The sequence below is a fragment of the Stegodyphus dumicola genome, chromosome 4 (genome assembly GCF_044657685.1).
Source record: "Stegodyphus dumicola isolate Sdum_Otavi_A_Nest chromosome 4, ASM4465768v1".
Taxonomy (NCBI): Eukaryota; Metazoa; Arthropoda; class Arachnida; order Araneae; family Eresidae; genus Stegodyphus; species Stegodyphus dumicola.
The window spans coordinates 82,539,825-82,564,501 of NC_140771.1; the positions used below are offsets into that span (position 1 = coordinate 82,539,825).

The 24,677-nt window shown below is 37.7% G+C and overlaps 1 protein-coding gene across 4 annotated transcripts in view; it reads right to left on the reverse strand.

Moving 5' to 3' along the window:
• Positions 1 to 24,677, reverse strand: part of LOC118192354 (protein O-mannosyl-transferase TMTC3-like) — a 495,624-nt gene that overhangs the window by 47,649 nt on the left and 423,298 nt on the right. For all 4 annotated transcript variants that reach the window (XM_085815135.1, XM_085815132.1, XM_085815133.1 and 1 more), the window contains 2 exons: positions 18,803 to 18,896; positions 3,451 to 3,585 (listed from right to left, as the gene is read on the reverse strand). In XM_085815135.1, coding sequence (XP_085671261.1) covers positions 3,451 to 3,585; positions 18,803 to 18,896 — 229 coding nt within the window. The remainder of the gene's footprint in view (positions 1 to 3,450; positions 3,586 to 18,802; positions 18,897 to 24,677) is intronic.

A 24,677-nucleotide genomic window follows, 5' to 3' on the forward strand; every position in this document is an offset into this window, starting at 1 on the left:
TTCTGAGGCTACTCGTTTTTGAGTTATGCGAGATAAGTACGTACGTACATACGTTCGTACAGACGCCACGAAAAATTCTCTTCAGAATTAATTTTAAAGCAGTTTTATAATTTTTTTGGATGAAACAAGTCTTTTATTCGGTTTTTACGTACAGATATCATGCAAAAACATCGTTTTAAATTGCATTCGATAGCAGTCAAAATGGATATTTTCGTAGAAATATGCTGCCTGAAACGTTTCGCGATTACAATACTTCCTTTTTTCATCGAACAAGGAAGTAAAAAGAAAGTGTAATCAGGCGAAAGTGTAATCAGGCGAACCTGTAAACAAGGTACAAGCAACCTTCAATGATCATCGTCATTGAATATTCAGCTTATTCGTAAGTAGTCAGCGACACCAAGTGGAGCTTTTAAATGTCTCCCCAACTGAATGATAGGTCCACACGGGTCTGTTAGTAGACGGAGTGTGCAGCTCGTTTCATTATATGGAGTACCTATTGCGGGCCACTGCGCTTGACATTTTCAGGGGCTACAGAGGACTGTGAATGGGCCAACAACAGTGGTATAGCTATAAATTTTATCGCTGGGGCGGTCCCTTATTTGCCGCTCTGTTGGTGTAGAAGCAAATAACTACAAAAAATGTCAAAAGGACATTTAGGAAATAAATTAATATTCTGCATTATTTGAAAAGAAAAGTTTTTATTATCAGTAGTTTAAAATTACATTATTCTGCTTGACTTTGTTGGTCGCAAAACCGCCAGTGACATTGTAGAGGTCAGTGTGATTGTTCAGTTGCTATGCAGGCAGTAGAAAGGATTTTAACTGCAAAATATATATTTATAGTTCTTAAATACTAAAATAATTTTTATTTACAAACCGCTTCACACAATTAGCAATAATTTCGGACCATTTGGCACCAGTGTAACAATATTTGGAACTTTCTTCTGGGAAATTTATTACACAATAAACTATAAAAATTTAAAAGGATCGCCCTTCCACTTTCATATTTCGATTTCTAACAGTAATAGAAATTAAACCCTGAAATATTTCTCTTTTTTAACGAGTTCCTACTAATGTCTCAGCGATTATAATTTAATTGATATTCGAAATTACCATTCAGAAGTTTCGACGGAATAAAAAAAAGTATAATAAAGGTCTACAGTTGTTGAAACCATGTGGGGATTTATTTGAATACGTTACCTAGAGTAAAACCTCTTTCGTCTTAATTTATATCCGTCGAAATAGATGATATTTGCCTCAACGATCCACTTGACTATTCCCTCTAAAATAATGTTTTACACCGCTCTTAAGAATGTGTCGCTCGAGGCCGATCCACCCTTTCTAGCTATGCCACTGATCATCGACGATTGGACGAAAATAGTATAGATCCATGGGTCTCGTTTCTGACTGCACCACATTGGTGCTATGATAAGAATACGGTGCCAACCCTATGAATTCATTGATCTGAGATTCGAACTATGAAAGGTCATGATAACTTCCGAGATGACCTTGTTCTCTTGGCAAAGTCTGGAATCTTTAATACTCCCAACCAAGCACTCTTTCTGCAAGTATATCTGATGGACGATCACTTATATCGATTCATATTTTTCCGTTATCCGAATATGAAGCGTACCCTAGGATAACTCTTCCTCTTACAGATTTCATTGGCTAACGTCTGGTTCGAGGTATCGGTATCGGTAACGTTATGCCGCAACATTTCGAATTTCGCAATACGTCCGGTTAAATAACAAATACTGCCCAAAGGCACTTCAAATAAAAATACATCAAGTGAGATTCCCAGAAGAGAAAATTTAACGAATGTGGAAGAGAGGAGAACATTTTCTCCTAGGTTTGAGAGATCAGACCAGAGTTCTAATGAATTAGAATATGAGATTAACGTCATAATAGAGATAAAAAAGGATACAAAAAATTCAAATAGAGACAGAAAAATAACTGTATACAATATATACCAATACAGGAGTGCATGAGTACTGTTAACGCTGGAAAATTTAAATCGCTTATGAGATGTGCAGCATAAGAGCACAATTCTTTGTCATACTGTAAAGTTCGTATTTAAACAAGTTAAAATTCGTGATATGGTTACAAATAGTACCTTTTCTGCAGAAAGTTTTATTGGTTTGTTGAGAAACTTATCAGTAGTTTCAATATTGAGGTCCTCGTGCAATCTTTGATCGCGCACGTAGAAGTGTGCATTAGTAATGATGCGCAGATATTTACTTTAAACTTGTTGGAGTTAGAGAAGGCCATTTTCGGTAAGACCAGTACAGGCCGGTGAAGCGTAGGTAAGGAGTGGACGCACAATTCAGGTATAAATGAGACGTTTCTTTCTTAAGTTTAATTTGGAATAATTGCCAATAAATGGAAAAAGGCAACTGATGAATTTTGTTGCTTTATTCTTAACATTTTCGATGTGATCTTTCCAATTAAGTTTGCTGTTGAATGTGATACCAAGATATTTGGCTTTGCGAACTTTTGGGATAAATTCATCAGGAGTCAGGTTTTTGGCGTTTTTTTTGGGGGGGGGGGCGTTGATTGATATTCTCCCAAGTCTTCAGTTATTGACATAACTTGGAGCGTTCGGATGGAGCTCGTCACTGAGTACTTCCAGCTGAAATGGCTACAATGAGCTACGTATTTAAATCCTATTAAACAACATCTTGTTTCCGTTGTTGAATTTACGCCTCGTCGTGTGGCAAATGTTATCATGGCCAAGGAGCAAGTCGTTTCTAATCAGGTATCTCTAATTCAGTGGCACTTAAGTGTACTAATAATAATGTAACAAACATTTGCTTTTTTGTTGCCTAGTTTTAAATAGTTGACTAAAATCGAAACCTAGATATTTGGTTATTTAGCACCTAATTTGGCGATATTTCTCTGTCACTTGGCAATTTTTATAATATACTTTTGCTAGTTGTCAACTTTATTTTAGAAATTAGTTAACCACAATAAATGATGCAGTTTTCATGATTTCATATACAAACGAGCGGGACTTCGAAAATCAATAACATTATCCGAATGATAACATTACTTGCGATCACATTAAATATATTATACTAAATTTCATTAAAATTAATTAAGCGGTTTTCTACTAAATCTACTGTTTAACTAAAACTTGTAATATATTTCAGGATGTCACTGTAGCGAACAACCCCCCCCCCCCCGAAAAAAAAAATATTGCTTACCAGGCAACTTTTAGCTAGTTACTTTAGGAAGCCTTCAACAGAAAACGGCTTTCAGATTGTAATTTTTTGTGAAGAAAATTCACCCTAGAGTAAATGGGACTGCATAAAATTATCATTTTAAAGAGATAACATCAGAAAAAAGGAAGTCACCTTAACAGGCTCTACTATCTCTGGACAGCTATTATACTGTTAGAGGAGTTAAACTCTATTTACAATGTTTGAAAAAGAAATGCTAGACTGTAACTTACCGCGTCAGCCTCCTCCAGGCGACTGTCATTCTGCGAGATGAGGAATGCCAAATTCACGAACAGCTGCAAGTGACTGGGTGTCACATGAATGTCTTCTCGAGATTCAATTTCTAGACCAGGTAATAGAGTTTGAGCCTGTAATAGGTGTTAAAATATATATCGAAAAATACATGTGGTAATACTTTATTTCCCTATCTACATTCATTTCAAATGATTATGAAAGATGTACATTTCAGACTTGTTGAAAAATGTATTGTACAAAATGATTTACGATTGTCCCAAAGCAAGATATGATAAAAAAGATTCAAAAGTCCGGTCTAGCTATTTTTTGCCCTACATCGTAGCACATTTTAAATTAGTGGAATTAAAAATATTACAAAAGAACAATAAAGAAATCGCTATTCATTATGTTATATTGCAATTTAATTCTAGAAAAGAAAAATAAAAATATTCTATTTTATTAATAATTAGGTCCATATAACATTTAAGAATTTAGGAAAGTAGATAGGAACCTTCATATTTTCTATTACGGTAACATCCGTTTTAAGTGGCAGCAACGTGACCTTGCCAAACTCAAATAAGATATTTTTTCGAATAACTGAATACATATTTCTAAAACTTGTTTATTCATATTTTGTGATGTAATTTACAGAAATAAGAGCATGCAAAGTCTACCAATCATGTTTTTCATTTATCGGCCACTTTTATATAAATAATATGGAACCCCCCCAGATTTATTTGAAATGTATAACTGAATAGTTTCCCGATTTGAAAAGTGTTGTGAAGCGTGAGCAAATGCATATACTCGTCAGGGTTTAATATGGTCGGCTTCGCTATCCCTCCCCCCGAGAGAGACACGTCGCTTCGTGTATTCCAGCCCGCCCAGAAAGCAACGAAAATGAAAAGAATTAATCAGTGGGTTAATTGGTCAAGCTTTCTTCGCAGAAGAGTTGTATCAAGATCATACAAAGGATAGTTGTCTTAAAAACGCGGACAACAGGGAATGCACTTGAGGTCTTTTTTCAGCTGAGACTGCAGTAAAACTACTGCTCGTTTGAAAATGCCTCTTTAGGGGATGGCCTTTGTGAATTTTCAGATAATAGACAAAGGAATGCAAAATAATTTTTCTCTTCGGTAGGCACAGGCTATTGAATATTCTTGTGTGTGACAAGTATGCGGTTTTATAAAAAGGTCTCCACAGCTGGTGAAAGGGGAAAAGTAATATTTCTAAGACCAATTTTAGTTGCCAAATGTTTTCTTTCCAGGATAAAAAGAAGCAAATATTTTAATTTAGTGGGATAATGAAGTGGTTAAAACACATACGCATGATTTTCTATTTCAGAAAAACAAAAATAAACAATATTTTAGAATTGTCATGTATATTATGAAAGTTACAAATTTCTTAGTGTGATAACATGTAACATAGAATGACAGCCATTTACAAAATACTTGTTAGAGTTTTAAATATTTGCTGATGAACCATGAAGCTTAACAGTTAAAAGTAAGGCTTCATAGCATCATATGCCGACATAGATAAACATTATACCCAAAAATATATAATAATCAGTCGTTCTTCCACGTAAAATGTCCTTGCTTTGTGTGTCGCCTTTATCTCCCCCTTATTCCTCCTGCTTCTCATTATCATCGCCTTTCTTAGTATATGTTCGATTATTGTGTCGTCATCAAAATTGTATGCATTCACCAAGCCATGCTTTTCCTCTTCATTAACACTAATCTTCTGCACATATGTAACTAAATCCAAGATTTCGGACATACGTATTTTAAAAAATGAGAACCTTAATCATCACGGACGTGTTTGATATGCGTATAGAGCGAGGCGCAGTATGACGGCAGACAGAAATAGTATAGCTTTGAGAATCAGCGTACGTTGTGCAAATTTCCAGTATTATAGTTTCGAAGGTTGAATAAAAATTTCTTTAGCTGCAGAGTGTATAACGTTGCGCGCCTCTAACTAGCACGCAACCTAGAGGTGACTGTGAAAGCTTGTATAAACCACAGAGTCTTATAAAGGGTTTAAGTCCCTTTTTATTCAACGTAATAAATTACAATGGCGTCCTCTTGACGCTTACAGACTGTGCCCACTAGGCAGTCAAATAAAAATAATAACCTGAAAAAGAAAGTAAAGACAAGCTTCTAACTATGAGGCTCTCTAAAATAACTAACTCACCGCGTTTTACAAATGCCGCAGCTAATTCAGCAGACTTGAAGCTCACTGGAACAATTGCAACTACTTCCCGCCAAGCACATAAGCCGCAACGCGGGGTTCTTCAATTCTCGATAACTACCTCCGCGCTCGCTAAGTAAGAATAACTGTCTCACCGAACTCGTTTCCTTCTATTTAAATCATACTACTTCCGCTGATAATTTGAATGCTTGCGCGTTCTACTCAAATTTACATATTCTGGCATTGGCAGTTCCAGGGGAAAGTAAGGATTGACAGGAAAGATAGTTTAAACTTAAAATAAATGTTAGTTAAAATAAATATAAACCCTACATTTGCCGCTGCCAGAATTTGGAAAACTTGGAAGCAGGTCATACAAACGACCTGTTGTAAGTTTATCTAATTCTGAACTAACTGGCGAAAGCCTCGTTTACACAAAAAAAAATCTTATGTAAGAATTATATATTAAAATTCTGTTATTCGTTACAAAGCTTTTTTCTTACAGCAACTTTTCCTGGACTTCATCAATCAATCTTGGTCTTTCCTTCCAGCATCTGGAAGGAATAAGTATCAGTATCTTTCTACATACATTATAATTTACACTTTCTTGACACAATAAATTTTTGTTTTTAACGATTCGTTTTTCTTAGTTATTGCTTACTTCACATTCATTCAATTTTTCAAGCATTAATTTAACTTTACCCTGGCTCTCCACCATGTGTGGTGTCAAACGGGAATATTCGTGTTTTAGTCTTACAACACTTCCCCTAACCACCATGATTTGTTAGAAATCAACAACCAAATAGACACACCTTACTCGACATTCTACAACTCAATGAGCTACTTTAATATTCTTAAAAATTCAAATGTAGGTGGAGAACCCTACAAAACACATTCATTCTAACTTCCCCCTGATTCATCTTTAAACATGCAGGCTTTCGCTCTAAAGCATGACTTTACAGTTTAATACTTAAATTTTGACTTCATTGCTTTTAAGCATTCACTTTTAGCATCTACAATTTTATGCTTCTAGACTAAATTCTACTTTTACATAACATTCAAGTATTTACGTACATTTACAAGATTTTAATACATATGCTTTTTACAATTTACCATAAAATGAATAAGAGAAAATAAATTTTTACTTTACTCATTCTTCGCCAAGCTGGCGGCACTGAAAGTAAAATTCTTATTAATACAAGAATACGAAGTTATTTTTATCTTCGGCCAAATTTTGGCTTTAACATAACAGAATTAGTCTTTCGACCAACAGAAAATGCTTGTTTTTAGGTTTTACACTTAAAGAAAATAATACTTTTGCCTTAGCTAAATAAAGTAAAACAAAACTAAGTCTCAACCGAGACATATTGACTTTCGTCAAAACATAGAACTTCGTACTTATGCATAACATTTCGGAACAAAACAGAAAGAAAAATTTATAGAAGGTTTTAACTTATCTTTGAGTTTTCGATGCTTGAAATTCCGTCATCCGTTTTTGGCAAAATTGATCCCAAGTTAGAGGTTTCATGGATGTCAATCTTCTCCTTATTGATCTCCGAGTGTCGTCCCCGTTGCTCTTTCTTTTGCGTCCTCTACATGCTGGCCTCTTGACGGAGTAATCGTCTAGTTGTTGGCCTTTGCGTTTCTGCCTGGGACGGCTGGTCTTGACGTCCTTCGGTCTGGAGTCCTTCTTGAATTTCTTCTGTTCCTCGTACTTCTGTGCCTCCTGTTGGCGTTTCAGTTTCCGGAACGGCGGCCTTGCTGGCACCTGACTCTGTGGCCGTGTGCGCGTTCTCCTTGATGTGTAATTTCTCCTGCCATCTTTTGTAGGTGGTGTTTTCGTCTTTACTATGGTTTCTTTACCCGGTTCATCTGTATTTTTGTTTTTCTTAAACGCCGGAGTTTGAAAATCATTTTTTCTTTTTGATACCGACGTCCGGGTTGTAGAAGTGCTAGGTCTCTCTTCAGTTCTTTGTTTCTTGGGTGGTGGAATAGTTGTTGCAGTCTCTGGCCCTTCTATTTCGTTTAGACTTGAGTCCTGCAAGAAACTTTTAAGGATTTCAAAATCATTTGGATTATAGTATTTTTTCACCTGGTCGGGACTTGCTTTACAGATTTCCCCTCTCTCGTTTTTAAGATATAAGACTACTCCTTTGATTTCCTGAATTACATAGGGGCCTTCAAACTTTGGAGCTAGCTTTGCCATAAAATTGTCTGGGGCACTTGATAAAGAAAATTTCCGTTTCAATACTTTATCCCCAACTTTAAAATCTGCTTCACGGCGTTTTCTATCATAATATAACTTCTGTCTATTTCTTGCCGTATCCGAGGTTTTAAGCGCCTGATCAATCAACTTTTGCACGTCTTGTTGTCTAAATTCCTGCTCTCTTTGTTGCACAAAGAATAATTTATCTAAAGGCGTAATTAACTTTCTGCCTAAAAATAATTCTGCTGGAGTTTTTCCCGTAGTATCATGATGTGCCGTTCTTAAAGCATAAGCTAATTCATTTATGTAGCCATCCCAGCGCTTGTGATGTGTGCTAACGTAACTGCGAATTATTTTTACAATGTTTTTATTAACTCTTTCTGCTATGTTAGCCTGTGGTCTATACGGAACCATTTTGATATGGCGTATGCCAAGTCCATTGCATATGTTTTCAAATATTTGACTAATGAATTGTTTTCCGTTATCGCTAATGACTTTTATCGGTGCACCGTATTTTAAAATGTATCTGTGTAAGAATGCATCTGCGACTGTTTTGGCTGACGCGCGTTTAAGTGGAACAATTTCTATCCATTTTGAAAAATGATCTACTATTACTAAAAGAAAACGATTTTTATTTAACTCGCTCTGGGGGAAGGGACCAAGGAGATCTATGCCTAAAATTTCATTCGGAAATGTAGCGCGAATGCTATTTAAGTACCCGGCCGGGCTGTAATTAATATCATTTATTAACTGACATTGATTACAGGACCTGACAAACGCCGTTACTATTTTGTATAATTGCGGGAAATATACCGCCTCGCGTACCCTTTTTATAGTCTTTCTGACTCCGAGGTGGCCCGCTGTTTTTTTCTCGTGCAACTCCTTCAAAATGCTTAATCGAAGCGAGGCTGGGATGACTGGCTTATACTCAAGATTTTCGTTTGTTGTTTTCGTATAGAATAATAAATTATCTATTATTTCATAGTTTTTTGCTCTATTTCTTATCGCATCGATATCTGTATGCTCAAAGCTTTCGGGGTCTTTCAAATAAGCATAGATTTTTCCAAATTCAGGATCAGCTTTCAGTTCAGTAATAACCGTATCTCTAGAATCTAAAATTTTTGAAGTCAACACAGCGCATTTAAGTTCATTACCTTCATCGTCCAGTTTTATACGAGAAAGTGCGTCAGCTACATTGTTTTCCTTACCCGGTTTATATTTTATTGTGATATTATATTCTTGGAGTTTTAAAGCCCATCTTATTAACCTGGGCGTTAGGTATTTTCCCGAGTAAAGTCTACCAACAGCCGCATGATCCGAAAAGACTGTTACTGGCGATTTGCCGAAATAAACTCGAAATTTGTGTACAGCCATTAATACGGCTAATGTTTCTCTTTCTGTAGCTGTATAATTCCTTTGTGTTTGATTCAATGTTTTACTAAAAAATGCCAGCGGATGGTTATTTTGCATAAGAACCGCACCCACCGCATAGTCTGATGCATCTGCCGCAATTTCCAGGTTTTCGTCCCCCTCAGGGAATTTTAAAACAGGGGCATTAATAAGCGCTTCTTTTAATCTTTCAAAAGCTGTGTTAGCTTCAGCTGTCCACGTAAATTTACTCTTTTTTCTTTTGATTACTAAGAGTGGTTCAACAATATTAGCGAAATCTTTTATGAAAGATCGATAGTAAGAACATAGTCCAAGGAAAGACGAAAGTTTCTTGGCGGTGTTGGGCGGTGGGAAATTCTTAATAGCTTTTATTTTTGAATCTTGCGTTTCTATACCCTTTTGCGAAATTTTATAACCGAGATATTTAAGTTCTTTAGTCGCGAACTTGCATTTTGAGGCGTTAATTGTAAGACCGGCCTCTTTTAATAATTTAAAAACTTGTTCGAGGTCATTAATGTGTTGTTCCAACGTACTACTCGTTATAATTATATCATCTAGATAAATTAAAGTTGATTTTCCTAGGACAGGCTTTAGAACAATGTCCATAGCTCTCTGGAATGTTGATGGGGCCCCACACAACCCAAAAGGCATGCGTAAAAATGCATAAGTGCCCGATTTTGTTATAAACGCGGTTTTATGTATATCTTCGGGTCTCATAGCTATTTGATAGTAGCCAGACGTTAAGTCCAAAGTAGACATATATCTCGTCGATTTGATCTGTCTAATGATCTCGTCTATAACCGGCAAAGGGTAAACTGGAAATTTAGTTATGCTATTTAGTTTTCTATAGTCGATAGCAAACCTCCAAGCCCTTTTATCCGAAGGAGGAAACTCGTTCTTTTTCCTACATAGTACGACTGGACTCGCGTACTCACTATTTATGGGCGTTATTATTTTATTCTTTAACATCTCCTGAATATGTTCTTCGATGATTAAGTCTTTTTGTTTATCATAGCGATACGGTTTAGTCCTACAAGGTTTTTCGGCATTTAATTGAATCTTGTGAGTCACGATCTGACAGTTTCCCGGTTTTTCTGAAAACAAATGAGAAAAATTACTCACCACTTGCTGTATTGCTTTACTTTCCTGGTCATTCAAATGGCTAAGGTCCAATTCAGGTGTCTCCACCGGTTCCACCACCCTCTGGTCCATCTCCAGCACCACGGAACTATCTTGAAAATTTAATTTGGCCCTCGCGGCCCTTAAAAAGTCCATACCTAAAATAAGAGAGTGTTGGAGGTCTTTCACCACAAAAATTAATACTTTGAGATTTTCCTCTTTTATCTGTAAGTTTAATGATACTTTCCCGATGCAGTGACATGTTTTTCCTTGCGCCGCTATAATTTCCGTATTTCTGGTTTTAAAGAGTCGTATCCTATAAAAATTCTTTTTGAAGAACTTTTCACTCATGAAATTTCCTTCTGCTCCTGTATCGATGAGGGCTTCTACTGGTACATCGCCAACCAGGACTTGTATAATTGGTAGCTGTGAGTTTTTTACGATGACTGTATTTAGATGTCTATTTGAGGGTTTTTCTAAAACTTCCGGGGTCTGGACCCTCCCTTTCACAGGCCCCTCTAGTCGTTTAAAGCTTTCCTTTCAATCTGTGTCTTCTGGGTACGCGGATGCTTATTTTCAAATTTTCTTTTTGGGCCTTGATCTTCGAGTTTCGATGCGTTAGCTTGATAGTTCTTTCCCCCATATGAGCGATTTCCATTTCTTGTCTCCTCCTTCCTTCTGGTACTTTGAGAATATGTTTCCCCTCTCGCTCTTTCCGCTATTCTGCGATTTTGAAATTTCACCGCCAATTCGAAAAGTTCCTGCAATGTGGTTGGGTTTCTAATTTCAAAGTAGTCTTGGACAGCGGGTAACAATCTTGGTAATATTATTTCAATTATCTCCGCATCGGGTTTTTTCCCATACAGCATGTCCGTTAGCTTGATTTTTCGTAAAATAAAGTCCGTCAATTGTGCTGTATCCCGTTGATAAAAACTATATAGCTCGGCTTCCAGCCGTGCGCGATCTTTCACTATGGGGAAGGCCTTTACTAATGATTTTTTGAAATTTTCAAATGTATACGTCGGGCTTCCAAATTCACCTAGAAAAAATTTGCCTATATTTTTCCACCATAGCGCGGCCTGTCCTCTTAGTGCTGATGTGGCGATGGCAACTTTTTGTCTTTCAGGCACAGGGTAGAGCTGAAAGTGGTTTTCTATACCTTCTAAAAATATGGACACCGCATTTTTTTCCGTCGAAATAGACGTTTGGCTTGATTGATGCTCTCAAAGTCTGGACCAGGTATCCAAATCCTTCTAACTGAGTTGTCATTTCTTGGTGTTGTCCAGCGGCTTCCATCCAGTTTTCGGCCATTTCAGTTCGATAAGTGTTCGGGCGCCAATATAACGTTGCGCGCCTCTAACTAGCACGCAACCTAGAGGTGACTGTGAAAGCTTGTATAAACCACAGAGTCTTATAAAGGGTTTAAGTCCCTTTTTATTCAACGTAATAAATTACAATGGCGTCGTCTTGACGCTTACAGACTGTGCCCACTAGGCAGTCAAATAAAAATAATAACCTGAAAAAGAAAGTAAAGACAAGCTTCTAATTACGAGGCTCTCTTTCTTTCTTTCTTTCCACCGACAGCGAGGCAGCCGGTCCACTGGGTAGTTAGCATATCGGCCAGGTAGCCCCGCTGACGGAAATAACTTGAACAAAAGACACACTTATAAATACATATTGTGCTCAAGACGACTGCTGGGGGCAGTGCAAACAAATGCTGGACGAAGACGATAGCGCATGATGCAAGAAGGGTGCATTGCGGGCGTGAAGAACAATTCCAGTTACATATTTACAGAGTAATGGATAGGTGGTTACAAATACTAAAAGTAATAAGAAGTAAAATACTAGAAAGTAAAACAATGCATAAAATAAAAAAAAGGAAAACAGTGGAAACAATACATAAAATAAGGCAAAATACATAGTTCAAGGTTCATAATTCAAGGTTTACAGTTCAAGAAGATAAATATATACAGGGAATAAGAAAAGCCGAATAAGCTAACTTAAGATAAAATTAGTTCGCTACAGGTACAGAGCATACAGGGGCTGTGCTGGTGACGAGGATGGTGGCTGAGAATTACTCCAGCCTGTCTGAGATTATGCGTGCAATGTTTATGCAATCGCATATGCGTTTCAATGCATTGCGATTTTTGGAAGTAGCTTCGGCCCATGCATGGATGTGGTTTGCTACTGGTTGCCTAAGATGATATTTAGCGGTCTCTCTGCAAGCGAACAGATAGTGGTCCGGATCTCCTACCATCCCGCATGAGCAATGCTCGTTTTCGCGTCGTCTGAAGCGATGCAGGTAAGTCATGAAGGGACCATGTCCTGTTAGATACTGAGTGAAGTGAGACGAGCCAGATTTTAGAAGCCGGCAGACTTTTGGAAAAAATCTGTAAACTCTTCTGCCGGTGGTTTCTGTCTCCCACAGATGTTGCCAACGTTTGAGTAATTCTCTCTCGAGCTCAGCTTTTAAGAACGAACCCGGGAGAGGCACGTCAAGTGTGCGAACGTGGGGGTCAGTTGCTGCTCTTTTGGCTATTGCATCTGCAATTTCATTACCCAGTATTCCAGTGTGAGCAGGTACCCACTGGAGTTCAGGCCTATAGTATTTAGGTGTTCTTAGTAAGAGTTTTTGTATGGCCCTGACGAGTGGATTTTTACTACATTTGCCTTGGATTGCCTGGAGGCTAGAGGCTGAGTCTGAATATATACTGGAATAGTTATTTTCCAGTGCGTAGACAAGTGCAGCTTTTAATGCAATCAGTTCAGCCTGAAAAACTGAGTTGTGGTGCTTAAGCTTTCTTTCCCAGGTCTTTAAGATCTGGTTCCCAAGTAGAACACAGTATCCGCTACCGGTGCCACATTCTCCTTTGGAACCATCGGTGTAGATTGCAGTGGCCTTGAACCACGTTGGTGACCTGCAGTTAATCGAGATATTGAATTCGGCCGGGTGGCAAGGTGGCTCGGGAATGCTTTGCTCATAGTCAGTATAAACATAAGTCCTATCCCATAAACTTATTGTCTCTTTGAGTCGGAGCACTCGCACTATTGCACTTTCGAGCTGAGCTAAGAGATGCAGAGGCGGTAGTCCTGAAATCACGTTTAGAGCATTAGTGGGCGAGGTTTTATATCCTCGGGTAATGCTCAGGAGGAATGGTCTTTGTGCTGAGCGTAGCAGATTCTCCATTTTAGTAGTGATCGTTATGCCCCACATGGAGGCTCCATGTAGTGCAATACGTTCAGCAACTACAGAGTACCACGTCTTAAGCATCCTCGAAGAAACTCCCCATGTTGGTGCTGCTGTTCTGAGCATGGAATGAAATATCCTGTGAAGTCGTGCCTTGACCTCCTTTAAATGTGGCATCCAAGTCAATGTGTCGTCAATTATAACTCCAAGGTACCTCAAGTTTCTGACTATTTTAATATTTTTCCCATGAAGGTTGATGCACGGGGTTCTTCGATGGCGCTTACCTGGACAGATAAGCATACCTTGGGTTTTTGAGTTGGCAATAGTTAACTTATGGTCATTGGCCCATTTGGCCATCTTGTCCATTGCTTGTTGTGCCCTAGTCTCATATGCGTTGCGGCTGTGCCCTTTGGTTACCAGCAAAAAGTCATCGGCATAAGCCAGTATTTCCGTGTGAGGATCTGTGTTAAAGAGGGTCAGCGCTGTGTCCGCTACAAGATTCCAGAGCAGTGGACCCAGACAGGATCCTTGAGGACAGCCTCTATTGATGGAACGTGAGTGTACTCCTGCGTCCGTAGTGGCTTGTAAGCGGCGATCACTTAGGTAGCTGTAAATAAGGTCAAAGAGAATCTTAGGGCTACCCATGTCCTGTAATCTCTTCAGTACATCGGGCCACCACAACGAGTCGAAAGCGCCCTGTATATCCACAGAGATAATGAGACTATGTTGGTTATTTATTCTGTTATTTGCTATTAATTTTCGTAGGTGCTGCAGCGCGTGATCCACCGATCTGCCAGGAATGAAGCCGTATTGTTTGTCATTTATGCTTTGTCCAGACAGGATATAGTGTTTAAGTCTTTGAAGGACGACTCTTTCTAGTACTTTACCCAAGGCAGGAAGAAGGCAAATAGGCCGGTAAGACGTTGGTACATTAGGGTCTTTTTTCGCTTTGAGGAAGAGCACCACCTCACCAAGTTTCGTGCCGGCTGGGAAATATCTGTTGCGCCAACATGCAGTGATGTAGGCATGCAGTAACTCCGGATGCATACGGTTAATGGCTTGCAGAATGCCATTATCTATCCCATCAGGACCTGGTGCTTTATTGGTGTTTAACGCTTTAACAATGTCGCTTATTTCTTTGGCGTTAGGCAGTGGTTCAAAATCTGTTTTCTTGGTATTGTAATATTGCTCAACGCTGGCTCTGATATTTCTTTGTGCGGGATTATCTGTGTCTGCGTTATCAGGTCTAAAGATATTGTCCAGAATGTGCGCAACTACTTCTGTGCTAGTTGCTGCTCCGTGGCTTATTGTGGCAGTAAGATTAGTAGGTGTAAACATCTTGTCATGTGCAATACGGAAGACAGTTCCGAACTTATTCGCAGTGTTGGTACAGTACTCTTTCCAGGATGAAAACTTCGCTTTTGCAATCTGTCTTTTGTAAGCAGCTCTGTGCTTTCGAAAAATTAGCGAGTGTGTCTCTCTTTCTAAGGGATCCTTGCATGCTTGCATTTTGCGCCTTAGGGCACGGACTTTGCTGCGTTCAGCAGTCAGCGTGGTGCTCCACCAAGGAGTGCATTTCGGGGCTGCGTAATGTTTCCTTTTCAAGACTTTTTCGCACACTGAGAGCAGTGTTTGCATAAGATCTTCATGCATGGCGTCGATGTCTTTACTACTGTTGCAATTGTTACATTGTGCCACGAGACTTTCAATATGGGTTGAAAGTGCATCTTTAAATTTGTTCAGGTTTATATACTTCGTTTTCCATCTGTTCTTTGTTATAAATTGGTGCTCCGAATCTATTCTGAACTCAATGTAGCGATGGTCACTGAACGAGGGAGTTTCGCTAACCTTCCAATTGTGAATATTATTAAGAATACCAGTGGTGGCTAAAGTGATATCAGGCCACCCCTGAGCCCTGGTAGTCCAGTATGTAGGAGGGCTGTCGGTGGGGTTGACGACTGCAAGGTTATGAGAAGTGATGAAGTCAAGGACAGGGCAAGCACGCCTGTTTTCCTCTGGCGCACCCCATAGAGAGCTAGCAGCGTTAAAGTCCCCAGCGATTATCTTATTCCTAGTCGGAATCATCATGACTTGTTCCAGCTCCTGGAGTGCAGTGACAATGTCGTGCGAAGGAGAAAAATACACGCTGGTGATGGCAATTTGACCATAAGGCCCTTCCAGTTGTACAGTAACTGTGTAATCTCCTTTATGCATTAGCAGGGGCGTGAGTGGACCATTGTAGGCGATGGCTGCTTGATTGCCTACTGAATGGTAAGTTTTGAAGTTGCTGAATCCTGTGATCCTGTTGTTAATGGAATGAAACTCTTGTAGTGCTGCTAGATCTACATTGTTTTCTAGAATAACCTGGGCTGCATGGACAGTTGCGGCTTGGCTGCGTTGCAAGTTGCTTTGAAGAATTGCAAAACCATGTACTGTACTTGGATATGCAATAGCCTGCTGTTCATCTACCACTGCGCCGTTGATTTCATTCTGAACAGTTCTGCCTTGTAGGCTTGACATTGTCTTGCACTAGACGGGTGTGTGGTGTCGAAGCTAGTGCCTTTGGATTTATTGTGAGTTGCGCAATTGACGCAGTGTGGAGTCTTTGCTTTGCAGTTATCCTGGCTATGAGCTTGTCCACAGTTTACACAGGCCAACGCTGCTTTACAAGAATGACTCAAGTGTCCTAGCCGCTGACAATTAAAACACCTTGCAACTTGAAAGTATTTTCTGAAAGCACAAGAGCTGAATCCTATAAGAATTCTTCTAAGGTCCTTAATATCCTCGTACAGATTCTGCTGTAGGTCGACGATCCAGGTGTGGCCGATAGTTGTGCGAATAGGATTTCTTGGATGTATTTGTTCTTCACTTGCTGAGGGCACCAGGCTCGCAAAAGCTTCACGTATGTCGTCTGCTGTTGCGGATGTGGGGGTACCAAAGACGATTATTGTGGACTTTCTGAAAGAGGGCTCTCTGAGCGTGACTGCTGCTGAGAGTGAGGGCTTTTCTTCAATCGCTTTCCTGAGTGTTTCTATATTTTGTCTGTGGCTGCACCTAATTAAAAGTTCGTTAGAGCGTGTGGGCCGCACTTCTTCAACAGTAATGCCCAGTTCCCTGGCACTAAGTTCAGTAGTCAGTTGTGTTCTGACTTGTTCTGGAGTTCTATCTGTTTCTTTTGCTTTTAATAGGAGGACGTGGTCTGATAACTGTTTGTTAAGTTGCGCAGTTCGTGCTTTTCTTTTTCTCTTTTTGACTTCGGTAAATGGGGTTTCTTCTGTTTCCGTCTGTTCTGGAAGGTCTTCTGGTGTGGCCGGAACTGTTAAAGAACGATTATCATTCACGCTGAGTTGCTGTTGCAGCAGCTGAATTTTTCCTTGCAGACTCTAAGAGGCTCTCTAAAATAACTAACTCACCGCGTTTTACAAATGCCGCAGCTAATTCAGCAGACTTGAAGCTCACTGGAACAATTGCAACTACTTCCCGCCAAGCACATAGGCCGCAACGCGGGGTTCTTCAATTCTCGATAACTACCTCCGCGCTCGCTAAGTAAGAATAACTGTCTCACCGAACTCGTTTCCTTCTATTTAAATCATACTACTTCCGCTGATAATTTGAATGCTTGCGCGTTCTACTCAAATTTACATATTCTGGCATTGGCAGTTCCAGGGGAAAGTAAGGATTGACAGGAAAGATAGTTTAAACTTAAAATAAATGTTAGTTAAAATAAATATAAACCCTACAAGTGAAACAAGTTGGTGAAACATGCGCTCACGCGATAACAATAGACAAAAAAGGAGAGAAAACAAAGTTGCTAGAGTTATCTATTGACAAAACTTGAAAGCAACAATAAAATTATTTCTTTAAAAACTGAAGGAAATGATGCATTTAGAATGAAATCAATAAACAAATATGAAAGATTTAAAGATGTATTTAGAGTGGGATCAATAAAGAGACATGAAAGATTTATGAGTGTTAAATGCCTCTACAAAATCTAATTCCTCAATAGAAGGTTTTTCTTAAAAAATACTTTTGGCTACAGAGAAAAGGAAAATGTGATTTCTTGACCAATAATATTGGGCAATAGAAGATTTAAGAGATGCTTCTTTTTTCTACATACTTCTTGCTCCTTCGTTCGAAATTTCAAGGCTCTCCTAGTTTGACCAATGTATACAAGGCTATGCTGCCACAGAATGCTCTAAATACCTCAGAATTCATATCCGATAGTCTTTTAAATATCGAATTACGAATGTTACTGGTAAGATAAAGAAACAAAACGAAATTTAAACTTCTGCAATTAAAAAAAATCCTTCTTTAGCGAATTAAAGTTTCCCAGAGGTATTTCACATTTATAAAAGTCTTCTAGTTCTAATTAATGACTGCAATTCTAATTTCATCTTTACACTGAGCTCCTTTTAAAGAAATTCTTTCCTAACTGCTACCACGTTTTATCAGGCACCAATGGAGCTGTTTCGTATCCTTTTATCTATTAATATGGTGTAAATCCATGTTTCCTCTTCTTATTTTCTCTTGTGCAGCTGAAGAGGACGTTCTGTTTAACCTTCGAAACTGGAGTCTCGCAAATATACACAGAATTTTATTGTTAGAGTATGTTTAACAGCGTTCCGTGGCATTTATTATTATTGTTATTATTGTACATAAAATAGCTATCAAAAAGGATTAACTTCACCAGCTAAATAGGATCTCTTCTGTGAAACTTTCTCGCGGCATTTTGTGGTGTTTTTGCAGTATTAAAATACAATTTCATTTTTATGCTTTTCCCAACAAATTCTTGCAATATGGATGGCATTGTTTTGGGGAGGGATTTAAGTGCGACTGTTTGTTACTCAGCAACTGCCAAATTATGTATTCCATATTAATTAGTCCTTAAAAAAAAAAAAAATTCTGAAGGAAAATTATTGAGTCATTGATTTTTCGCTCTGATTTGCAATAACGCCATAACATACCTTCTGTTAAGGTGAAATAAACAGGTAACTACACTTAGCGCAAAATCAGGATTGCGGTTTCGTTAATCGAAAATAATTTAATTTTGATATTTTGAAAATACTGGAGGTAAGAAAAAATCATAATCTAATGCCTAAAGCTTTAAATTGCTAGAATCGACGTAGCATACCATTTTTTTAAATGCATATCAAAATGTCAGTTGTTGCCAATAAATTTACTATCAACAGAAAATATATTTTGTCAGGTGCATAACAACAGCATTACTATTTAAATAAAATTATATAAAATGAAGAATTTAGGTACATACTTTTCTATAGATATTTTCCGCTTCTCTGTATCGCATTAAATTTGTCAAGACTCGCCCTATGTTGAGGTAACTTCTAACATCATCTGGTTGTATGCTATAAAAAGTTTAAATCATAAATATTTAAGGAATTAATACTCAATGCATATATAAAATATTAGGACTCAGCTCATAAATGACCGGTATTCGAAGAAAAGAACTTTATTTTAATTTTCACATAATGTTACGAATTTTGTACATAGATAGATGATTCTAGTGCAGTCATTTGTGAAATTGTTGTATTTTGCTGCGTAATGTAACATGAAAAATCTACAGTCGAGCTATGTCGGAAAATTGAGAATGCAGCGGCAAGTTTGTTTAACATTGAGTAAATGGGCATCTCGGTAATTTGGCGAGATATCGTCAAACTGACAACGGTTTTGGCGACTTATTTTGTCGCCAAATTTGGCGAGAAATGGGCCAAAATCACTAAACTTGACAACTTTTGGTCCGATTCCTGTATAACACTAATAGGGACTGTAATTGAATAAATGTAATTGATCACTATACTAGCTGTAAACGTAATTCGACTCTCATGTTGCTTTCCAGTAATTTCGAGAAGCAAAAAGTACTAAAAATATATCGGCGGCCGCCTGAAAACTATATAAGGGCGGAGAAAGAATCTGCTCTCAGTTATTGTTGTTGCGAGTTGTTAATTCAGCGTAAACTTTTGTACCTCCGGGCTGCTTTTCTCTTTAGATGTGCTTTGCATTGCGTTGTGTTTAACGTTCTCAGTAGTTTGAAGTGTAACCACTGATTGTACTGCGAATTTCCACAGAAAGTGCTTCTTTTCTTAAAATAAATTTTATTAACCTATCATTGGACCTATGGGCATTCAATTGCGAATCCGTGAGCAGGCAACAATCTATTCTTTTAATAAAATACATGCTTTCTGGAAGTTTTAGAAATATTCAGGACTGCTTCTTCGTAAAAGGTAAATTTTGGACACCATTTTACCTCTCGCCAATCATATCTGCATACAATCACATCTGTGGTAAGACTGCTATCACTCATAAATTTGCTTCTGACAAATAACTGTTTCAAACAATATTTCTACCCGTTTTACCATTGAAAGAAAAACGCATGATTTTTCCGTCCTTTCGCAAAAAATTGTAAGTTGTTCGTTTTCAATAACCGATCAGCTATCAGTATCGAATCTCCCATCAGCAACCATCGTTTGTAATTAATTCCCGCTTTATATAGTAACCCCAAAGTGAACCGTCGTAAGTTGCTGTTTTATGCCATGTGACAAATCAGAAAATTTATTCCGAAGCGTTGTTTTTTCGAAATATTTTGAATGTGGGATACGACACAAGGCAGATAATGTCTTCAGTCCAAAAATTCGATAACGAGTTTTCAGTGAATAAGGTCGAATTAGGGTCACTACAACACGTTTTTACAATCATGTCTCTCTGTCAGGGTGTATATGATGATTTTTCGTATACGACAGCTCTTACATAAAAACTCTCAAAATTTCTATTTTTCATATTTACATTTTCTCAATTCATATAAAGAGTTGATTAGGTTTCGGGTAAAATTGGACAACAAGAAGTGGTACTTGAAGCCTATAGGTATTTAATGAGCAAAGGGAAGTGTTACTTTACTTGAAGGTCATAACAAAGTTTCCAGTAATCAAAAATACATATTTTTGCATACCCAAACATTTATATCTTTTATGTTTACTCCTCCTTCATTCCTATTTCATTGATTAAATTTTGGATAAACTTGAACAACTATAAGTGATACTTTACTTGAAGTTTATAATTGTTTTGCTACAATCAACAAAAAATATTGTTGCATACTATATAAACCAAATATATTTTTGCATTTAAATGAGTATTGTTTACCGATACGTAAGTGAAGATCAAAATAAATTTACGGATTTGTTGATACTTACATACAAGAAAATTAAATACAAGAAATTAATAACAAGAAATACAAGAAAATTAATAACATACAAGAAAATTAAATTATGGTATTCGTTTCAAAGTATTTATTTAAAATACACTGCTAGCCGTTATAATTGCGACATTATGAAGGAAATCAAATACAAAAAATATATTTGTTGTACATAAACAGCATGACATGAAGACAAAATGATTAAATTTGTATGCAGTTTGGGGGTTTATACGGGTCCGAAATTAGTAGAAACAGTTGCCACCCCTGGCAGCTAAAACTCGGTTAGGTATGGAGTCGAACTGGGATTGGATGACAGAAACGGGCAACTCATTCCATGCTGCTTCAAGTCTATGCCACACTTCATCAACCGCATTAGCTAAAGAAGGGTGAGGAGCCAATCTCTCAGCAACTCATGACAATATGTTTTCAATGGGTTACAGGTCTGGAAACCGTGCTGGCCAGGGAAGCAATCGAATACCCTGTGTATGGGGGAAGGTCAGCACATGACGTGCAATATGTTGTCTTGCATTATCTTGTTGGAAGATGGCGTTTGGCTCTCCTCGAAGATAGGGCAAAAACAATGAACCTAAGATGTCAGAAATATACCGATCTGCGTTCAAATTACCGTTAATCGGAATTAGAATGTGCTTATCGGGTACCCAATGGCTGCTCAAACCATCACACCAGGTGCAGGGCCCCTATGCCGATATGGAATGCAAGCAGGCGATGTGTTGTCTCCTCGGAGCCTCCAGACACGTATGCGGCCATTAGAATATTGCCCGCAGAATCAGAAATCGTCTGAAAAGACGACATTGTGTTTATTTCTGTATCCAGCTTTGTCGTTCGGCGCACCAAAGTCACCATCTCTCTCTATGATGGATTGTCAAGGCAAGCCGAAGTAATGGTCGCCGTGATGATAGTCACGATGCTGAAAACGTAGACGCACCGTACGACCGCACACTGGGCGTGTTACAAACATGTCCATTTCCTGACTAATGGTCCGTGATGTGGTTGTACAGTTTTGCAGGACTGACCTCTCTATATGTCTTTCCTCTCGGGCGTTAGATGTGGAAGGGCGTTGAGTTCCTGAATGCCGTTCAGTATGACCTTCTATTAATTCTATATTAGCGTGACAGTGGTTGGACGTCGACCAGTGCGACGGGTGATATCACGGAACGATAATCCACACCCTCGGTAGACAACGATCCTGCCTCTATCAAATCCCGACACTTGATGGTAAGCATTTCTTCGTCTTATTCGAGGCATAACACGACATTCTAAGCAAACTTCGACCTTGCAAAGCGCTTTTCGAATAACAAATCCACTATACAACTTTTGTATGCAGTGCTTCAGATGTCGTTCTTCCTCCTGCGTCGTCTAAAATACGGTGAAATATTAATCATTTGCATATCCAACCTCTTCCTCCTTTCACGTGATTTTGATGTTTGTCATATCATACCTTCTTGGTGTTGTAATTTTAATATTCAGCAGGATATATTATAAACGTTAATTTTCTTTCATTAATAATAATTCAGAATAACTCAATAAAACATAATTTTAACAAAAACATAAAAGTGCAAACAGTTGATTATGCTGTTATAAATTCAGGAAAACCAATTTTTACACAAGGCCAGTTATAAATAATAAAGTACATCGAAATACTTCATATTAAAGACTTTTCTATTTATTGGAGCAATAAATTTTGTTTTCAAATGATGAACCGAAAGTGAAGCTTGTTGCTATTTAAAAAATTGAATTGGCGGGAAGTCATGTGCTGGCGACATCAGAGTTTTCCCCCTTCTTTTTATGGTTTTTGAATTCTTTAAAAGCTCGCAAAATCATGTCTTCTAAGGTAATATTTCACCGTAAGGAACCCCAGATACTAAAGCTAGCGAACAAAGGGAATAATTAGAGATAGCTACAATTTTGTTTTGCAACGAGTTTCTTGATAATAATTGCACTGTTCAAAGCAACCGTTTAACTTTTTCCAAAACGAGAAGCATTCGCCGCATAAAATCAAACAAAAATTCTATTCTAACTTCGTTCCTCTAGCTGATGATATTTGCCTTCACATAAGCTCAATTGCTACAGTTGAGAATAGGCAATTCAGGCTCATTTTCCCCTTGCCCGGCTAGACTTGTAACCACGGAAGTAACAGCTTTCACAAATAATCGAGTGTTCTAATCTCCCTTTTTCCATTTCATTTCCGTTTAGCTTGTTAAGCTTCGTAAGAAGTGTACGAATGAAGGCTGACTTGAAATATAGTCTCAAATGAAGTGTAGAAAACTGTGATAAAATATGCTATATCATTTTAATAAAAATGTTTAATATTTTTTATTAGATGTTTCATGAATTAAATGCATTTTATTTAAGGCAATCCGATTCAAAAGTCAAAAAATAATATTCTTGTTCTTATAATAATAATAACAGCAGTTTTTGCTTTCAAATAGTTCGTTAATTTATAACAGATTAAACATGAAAGAATAATATCTTATTTTTTCCGAATGGCAACAGACTCGAATGAAAAGTGAAACAACACAAAACCGTGTTTCCAGACTAATAGCTGTTTTGGGCTAAAAATTCTACAGAAAAATGAGATTAAGAAATGCAATTAATTGTTTGATGGTCTCTCAAAAATTTCTAAAATTTCAACTAATTTTACAGTGAATTAACCATATGAGTTGCAATATTAAATTATTTTGATGTGAAATTATAAATAAAATAAATGAAACGGATTTAATTGACTACACTGCTATAATTTGATTACATTTGAGAGCATCTTACATACAGGAAGTTCTTCAATGGTATTTCCTAATTTGGCATTTTACTTTCTTATTTAGCTAGTGCTGTCAGCTTATGGCAAACCGCGCAAAAGCTATTTGCCTAAGGGAAGAGATGACTTCTTCATAGAGTACTTTCTAAGGGAAATTGGTTCACATCCAGCTTACACCTGGGAAAACCACAAAAACGCCCAAGAAGCCCCCCTTCTGCCCTCCGTAAGTAGTTCGCCGAATACCAGCACACTATCATGTGGAAATAAAATATTTTGTTGGCAACACACTGCTTTCGAACAGCCGAGTTTATTGATCATATTTGAAAGATATGAAGAATTTGAAATGATCTTACACCTTACTGAGTGGCAACAGACTCGCATGCCGAAGGTATAAATAATTTATTTCGAACATTGGCAACATAAGGCAAGCAAAATCTGGGAGTTTGCTAATCCAGATTTTTCATTACATTCGCACAAAATGTGAAATAAATAAATAAAAAATATATATAAATGTCAATTTCTGGTTTTAAGATGCATATGTTCCGATAGACGAACACGTGTTTAAATTTGGGGGATTTAGGTGTTGCACTTTCTCTACAATGCAAGAACTATATATATACATAAAGATTTTTCATCATTTAGTAGTACAGAGTGATATCATTTCTCGCTTTCTGAATGAGTTTTAACTTAAAAATGCTATTCACTTAGCAAAAGCAGATTATTTAACATCATAAAACATTATAAAAAACACCTTCTGTGGGAAATAAGACTATATTTCATGAAATCATTTAAAATTACACACGAGCAGCTCTAAAAGCGTTAATAATAATGAAATCCAAGCAAACATTTAAAAAAAACGGAAAAGCACTTTGACAAAAGTAACATCTAAGTAGGAAAATTTCGAATGTGTTTTGTCGTAACCAGTGCATCTCGCCAAAAGAGTGATCTCCTCAACAAAAGAGACGTTTGGGTATTTACAGAATTTTAGAACGATTTCGGGGCCATTAAATGCATATTTAAAACCTAAGGTGTACTTTTTGAATGTCCGATTCGATAACCTTTTTTTTTGGACTATAAGTCTGCATAATGATTTCCATGACACGGTAGATTTTCGTTTTCAAAGCTTTACCCCACATAGCTCAAAAACATCCTTGGGATATCCCGAGG